Source organism: Rattus norvegicus, chromosome 1, assembly GCF_021556685.1.
Source record: "Rattus norvegicus strain SHRSP/BbbUtx chromosome 1, alternate assembly SHRSP_T2T, whole genome shotgun sequence".
NCBI classification, from domain to species: Eukaryota; Metazoa; Chordata; class Mammalia; order Rodentia; family Muridae; genus Rattus; species Rattus norvegicus.
Genome location: NC_141534.1, coordinates 107,593,586 through 107,599,759, shown reverse-complemented (window position 1 = coordinate 107,599,759; position 6,174 = coordinate 107,593,586). Strand labels below are relative to the sequence as shown.

Here is a 6,174-nt window from a genome sequence, read left to right as displayed (position 1 = left end):
CAAGGAGAAGGGGCTTGGATGCTTAAGGGGCAGGACTGCAGGCAGAATAGCCTGTAAGGGGCGGGGACTAGAAGGGAGCGGTCGGAGGGTTTAGGAAGAAGGCCGGGCTTTGGGCTTGCGGGCCGGCCCTGATATTTAAAAAGAGTCAAGTGAGGTGCCGGGGGATTGACTTGGATGCCTCAGAGGGACACTTTCCGGACGTCAATGTGGGTTGCGTGGAGCGCGGTACTATGGGCAGCGCAGCATGTATCCGGGGAAGCAGAATCTGAAGGAAAACGTTTAGAAGACTTTGGGACTAGGCGGGGTCCTTGGTGCTGATCCAAGAAGAGCGTGCCTTGGACTGGTTATTTGGGGGATTCATGGTTTAGAGGAACGCTCACCACTATCTCAGATCCTACACAGGTTCACTACGCGTGCGCAACCAACGGTTTGGGGACACGTAGGGCAGAGCCGGAAGTGGGCGTGGGCGGAACCTCCAGCGGTCCCATCTGACCAAGCTCTTCATCCCACGTGTTCGTCGTGCATGCGGGTTGTAGACGCCACTGCCTGAAGGCTGGGTGTGCCCAACGCCTGCGGTTTCCTGTGGGAGGAAGTGGCTGCGATGCAGCGCTCCTCCGAGGCTTGGGCAGGGGAGATCCCACCACCACCCTTTGACTCTAGATACTTCCACTTCTACTGGACACTATTGTTAGGGATTCCCTAAACGTCTCCCCTAGGTACCCCAAGTACTGAACTTTTGCAACTCTCAAGGAGTGTTAAAACTGTTCCCAGCTGGCTTCCTCAGCCCATTAGCATTTTCCTTGCTCCTGGTTCCAACACTCCTCTCAGGCCTGGGATGCAGCCTCCTGTCCCTGCAATCATAGACTCCATCCCAGCGCCCCCCCCCCAATTTTGTCCTCGGTGACCCTCTCTCTACTTCCCCTCCTCCAATCATCCTCATTTAGGATTCCAAACTTGAGATTCGGGACCCACTGGACCCACCCAAGTCTTTGCCCTTTCTCCAATTACTAGAGACTCTAAACCAGAGTTCCCCTGACTCCACTCGGGGCTCCAAAACCTGCTATAAGTTGTACAGAACTGCCAAGCACTGCTCTAGATCTAAGCTACCCAGTATGCCATCCCTCTTTTACAGATGAAGAAAAGCACGGAGAAGTCATCAGTAATACCCATGATCACATAGCCAATGAGTGGCTGCAAAATCTGTGCTGTGTGGTACCCAGCTCCCCATCTAATCACCAGTCTAGCTAGTCCTCACCTCTGCAGGCTTAGGTCATGACACCCATCAGCTCTGGCCCCATTGGATGCTCACACTTCTCATCATCCAGGTCCCCACTCCTAACTTCATCAGAACTAAGATTTGGTCCGCTACCAAGGGATGCAGATATACTCGTCATCACCCACACCCGCTAACTCAGTGCCCTGAGAATAAATTATAATAGTTCACACTATAACCCTGGGACTAGAGTGCTGTGAAAATTCTAATGGCCTCCCACAGCACTTACAGTAAAATCCTGATTCCTCCATGAATTTCCAAGTGAATCCTCTGATGTCCCACTCACCACACCCTAGGCTCCCTGTGCTCCAGCCACACTGGCCCTTTTGTCTGTTCTCCAAATAGCACAGGTTTCTTCTCTGAGCCTGGGACATTTTCTTTTCTCCCTAGTGTCCAAACAACTCAGGTCAAATATCACCTCCTCCAAGAGGCTTTCCAGGATTATCCTTTTTTATTAGCATCTGCCCACCTAGTCATTATTGCTATCACTCTATTTTCTTTACTGTGTGTGTGTGTGTTATACCCACTACACAGATTAGCAAACTTGAGGCCCAAGTGAGTGAAATAATCTATCCCAGGTCACACGACCTACAAATAGCAACATTGGCATTCTTAAAGGCATTCATTAAAATCCTGCCCCTTTCCATAGATGTATACTTTTTGTCCTGCCATGAGTCGGCCCAAAGTTTGATCTATGTCACAGGGATCTGGTCTTCTCCAGATTGCTTGTGTCATCTACTCTGCTCCAAACTTCATCAAAGAGAGCAGGCATCCAGTTCAAGGAGGTAACATGTCCCACCCCAGAGCCCCAAGGACTTCTCATCTGAGTCCTGAAAGGAGGTCCCAGAACATGCCTACTGTGTGACTGGGTGGGCAGAGAATAAGGAACCAAGAATTTGTGCCCTCCCCTGACTGGAGACCTCAGCTGGGCGAGGCTAAAGTGGATATAAAAGGGTTGGGATATATTGAGATCGAGAGAAGCAGAAAACCACCAGAGGAGAGAGAGAAAGGGAGGGAGGGGGAAAGCAGAGGGAGAAGGGTGGGTATTAAGGGGTGGAAGGAAGGCGGTGAGGGAGGCGGGGGCCTCAGAGTGGAAGGAGGGAGCAGAAGGGCGGGGCAAGAGGCCCAATCGAGGACAGACTCCAACTCTGACTTCTTCAGCGACTCTCGGTAAGTTTTCAATCCGTTATTCAGATGGGACTTTATTTACTGGGCAGCATGGCACCATGGGTGGGGCACCTCAGGCAGGAAGAAGCCCTCTGCTCTTAGCTCCAGAGGAGAAGTCTGGTAATTGAAGAAGTGATCTTGGCAGCCTTTGTGATAGGAATACAGGAAGGGGTAGGGCCGCCCATGAGACTTGTGGTCCCAGCAGAGCCCACCATGAAGAATGCCCTGTGGCTTCTCCCTGAGGTCTTCCACTCCCGCCTGAGGTTAAGGGGTGCAGGAGGGCTCCCAGGGCTGGCTGAGTTCTCTGGACACTGAAGGGTGGTAGGAGGTGGTCTCTCCACTCAGACCTCACCCTCCCTACTTCAAATCCATCTCCCTGAGTGTCCGGAGCCTCGGGTCTGCAGTCGGGTTGGGTGAGGACCACAGAGACTCAGCCAGGGGCTGGCATTTCCCTGGTGCTGGAGGGAGGAGGGGATGAGTCACCCATGACTCACCCCAGGAGAAGAGAGTGAGTGAGTGAGTCAAGGATGCCTGTCCTGGGGGCAATTCCTGCTCCTGATGGATTGGAAAGGGTGTCAGTTTCAACTTTCATACGGCGACCCACATGGTCTAGAGACAGAGCTCTGAAGATGCCCCAACTCATTGTTAGTCCTGTTCATTCCCCTGTCTCCCAAAAGTCCATCTAGGATGCTCTCCAGTAGCACAGGAGTCCCGGGGCTTACCCTTCTCCCCAGGGAGGAACTGCTCAGCCTACTCCCTTTCTCCCTCACACAGAGACTTCCCGAACCAAGCCGTCTTTCCTCAGACCTTACAGTCCTCCCCAGCCTTCCTCTCTGACTTAGAGAGCCAGACCCCAGCCCTCTTCCCCCAGGATTGAGTGCTCCGACCCTTCGAAGGCTTGCCTCTCCTGCTCTGAGCCAGCATCTGGCAGCCATGTCACTCCTCCTGTTGGTGGTCTCTGCCCTTCACATCCTCATTCTTGTCTTGCTTTTCGTGGCCACTCTGGACAAGGTAAGCTTCCAGCTCACTGGGAACCCCAGCTGCAGCCCATCTCTAAGCCCCCACCTCCCTTCTCCTCCTCTTCCCTACTTCTCCATTGCCTGGGTCCTTTGCCCTCGCCTTGCCCATGCATTTGGCCCATCAGGTGCCTCCAATCCCCACTCTCCCTGACATCTTTCTGTCCTGCTTCTCACCTCACCCTCCCCGGTCTCTGTCCCCTCCAGTCCTGGTGGACTCTCCCAGAGAAGGAGTCCCTGAACCTGTGGTATGACTGCACGTGGAACACCACCGCTAAAACGTGGGCCTGCAGTAACGTCAGTGAGAACGGTGAGCATATAGTGGAGGGCAGGGAGAGGCCAGCCAGGACCAGGGTTGGGAGCCTAACCTAGGCAGTGAGAACCTGGGGCAGCCATAGGCAGCTTGTCTGAGTGGAGAGGCACTGCCTCTATTCTGATCAATCCAGAGAGGGTGGAGGCCACATGCTGTAGCTTAAGGAACGGGGAGAAAGCTCCCCAAGTTCTGAGAAGTGGAGCTAGCGGTATGAATGTGGGAGCCATTCATTGAACCTGCGGGAGAGTAGGGGAAGGCCAGAGTTCTAAGAGATGGAGTTGCCTCCCTCCAGGATTCTAAGTGACAGCCAGGGGTGGGGGGGATGCAGCTCGTCAGTAGGATGTTTGCCTGGTAAACCTCGTAATCCTTGTAACATGTTCATGCCTGAAGCTTGCCTGGCTGAACCTGGAGTGGGTAGAGTCTAGCCAGCTCCTGACCTCCCCTGTGTCGCCCCCTGTAGGCTGGCTGAAGGCAGTGCAGGCGCTCATGGTGCTGTCTCTCATCCTCTGCTGTCTGTCCTTCATCCTCTTCATGATCCAACTCTACACCATGCGGAGAGGAGGGCTCTTCTACGCCACCGGCCTCTGCCAGCTCTGCACCAGTAAGCACTTCCCCCCAGCGTGGGGGATGGAGGCAAGGAATGGGAGTAGACCACTCAAGGCTCAAAACGCAAAGCATCCTCAGGACCCCAGCCCTCTCCTGAGAGCAGCCTCTGTGACCCTCACCGGCTAGTGCAGCTACGGTTCTGAGAGGTTCTGTGGCAAGCCAGTGCTTGAGAAGTAGGATCTGGCAAATGATTTGGGTTCCAGGGATGGAGTCAGCTAAAGGACCCGCACACAAGGGGTTGGGGATTTAGCTCAGCGCTTGCCTAGCAAGCGCAAGGCCCTGGGTTCGGTCCCCAGCTCCGAAAAAAAAAAAAAAAAAAAGAACAACAACAACAAAAAAAAAGGACCCGCACATGAAATATTCTGAATCTTATCAGCCAACTGCAGTTTCTTGGGTACTTGTTCAAGGAGTTGATTTTTTTCTCTCTCTCTCTCTTCTCTCAATACTGGGGCTACAACAAAAGGCCTACAGCATGCCAGATGGGCTCTCATCTCTGAGGCGTGTGCCCAGCTCCACAGTGGTGTGTCCTGGGCATGGGTTCTCAAGCCTCTTTATTTTTTAATTGGAAATAAGTTTTGATAAATAGTCCTAGCTGGCCTTGAATGTTTTGTCCTCTTGCCTCAGCACCCTGGGTCCCACTTTTTTTTTTAAGGTCAAATAAATTGAAGCTTGAGGCAGTGGGTGGATGAAGAGGTCAAGAAGACCTGAAAGCACAACTCTATTGTTTTTGTTTTTTTTAATTTTTTGGCTCCAGGCTGCAAAGGGCTGAGTTAATCATGGTGGTTTTGGGAACATCTTCCTGGATTCCCAGAGAACCCCCCTCATTTTACTTATCTCATGTTTGGCTCATGGATGCACAGCCATCATGGCCTTATTTCTCAGATGAGTGTTAGGGACCAGAGGTGGTGGTGGTTCTGAGAGACCACTGAGGACCTAGGGCAGTGCGGCCTCCTGTGCGGCCAGCCCCAGCACCCACCCTGCTGTTGGTGGTTCCACAGGTGCGGCTGTGTTCTCCGGGGCACTGATCTATGCCATCCATGCTAAGGAGATCCTGGCAAAGCACCCGAGTGGAGGCAGCTTCGGCTACTGCTTCGCCCTGGCCTGGGTGGCCTTTCCACTCGCCCTGGTCAGTGGCATCATCTACATCCACCTGCGGAAACGAGAATGAGCGCTGTGTCCCCCTAGAAAATAAAGCCCTGTAACCACGAGGCTGACTGGGTTCCTCTTCTTCACAATACCACGAGGCTGACTCTGTTCTCACTCCTCCTAACACCACCTGCGCTCCTTGGTCTCATCCAGAGCTCAACCCCCAGGCTCTGTGACCTGGGACACTGGCTGGAGCCAGCTTCCCCAGGGCACCCTACTTAGGTAAGAAAAGGATCCACCCCATTCCTCCCTGAAGACCTCAGTAGAGGTTCATGTCGGTCCCCTCTCCCTGATCTATGTGGTGTCACTCTCAGGAACCCAGGCTGCTGTGCATTTCTGAGTTGATGATCTCTTCTCTACCTCCTCTCTGGCCCAGGCACTGTGTGACTGGTTGTTTCCCGTTGCAAACCGTCCTCCCCTCCCTTCTACAACCCAACCCTTCCCTCGCCAACAAAGGCCACGTCTGCAGCCAATATGACACCCTCCTCTACTCTCAGGCAATGGGTACCAGCTGGATTTCCCAGCCATCTACTTTCTGGCTGTGTGACACTGAGAGTGGAGCAGTCTGCACCCCTGAGCCCTGTCTTCCTGTTTGATACCCAGACCGTTGCAGGCAAAACTCTCCTCGGGCATGAGTGCTTCTAAGAGTCCAG

At 53.4% G+C, this 6,174-nt stretch overlaps 1 protein-coding gene across 2 annotated transcripts; it reads left to right on the top strand.

Annotated features, from left to right (window-relative positions):
- Positions 1–2,403: 2,403 nt before the first annotated feature.
- Emp3 (epithelial membrane protein 3) lies at positions 2,404–5,583 on the top strand. Of its 2 annotated transcripts, none has more exons than NM_030847.2 (5): positions 2,404–2,443; positions 3,215–3,451; positions 3,664–3,766; positions 4,230–4,370; positions 5,374–5,581. In NM_030847.2, the coding sequence occupies exons 2-5, from the start codon at positions 3,374–3,376 to the stop codon at positions 5,541–5,543; spliced, it is 492 nt and encodes a 163-aa protein (NP_110474.1). In that variant the 5' UTR covers positions 2,404–2,443; positions 3,215–3,373; the 3' UTR covers positions 5,544–5,581. The 2 variants fall into 2 exon arrangements, with proteins under 2 accessions (NP_110474.1, XP_087449768.1); XM_087593642.1 differs by having other exon boundaries at positions 2,411–2,560; positions 5,374–5,583.
- Positions 5,584–6,174: the final 591 nt, after the last annotated feature.

Bases quoted from the DNA above. Each gene is read 5' to 3' on its own strand.
- Emp3 (XM_087593642.1), top strand. From the start codon at position 3,374: ATGTCACTCCTCCTGTTGGTGGTCTCTGCCCTTCACATCCTCATTCTT. The intron at 3,452-3,663 runs GTAAGCTTCCAG...TGTCCCCTCCAG, and splicing joins TCGTGGCCACTCTGGACAAG to TCCTGGTGGACTCTCCCAGA. The intron at 3,767-4,229 runs GTGAGCATATAG...CGCCCCCTGTAG, and splicing joins CAGTAACGTCAGTGAGAACG to GCTGGCTGAAGGCAGTGCAG.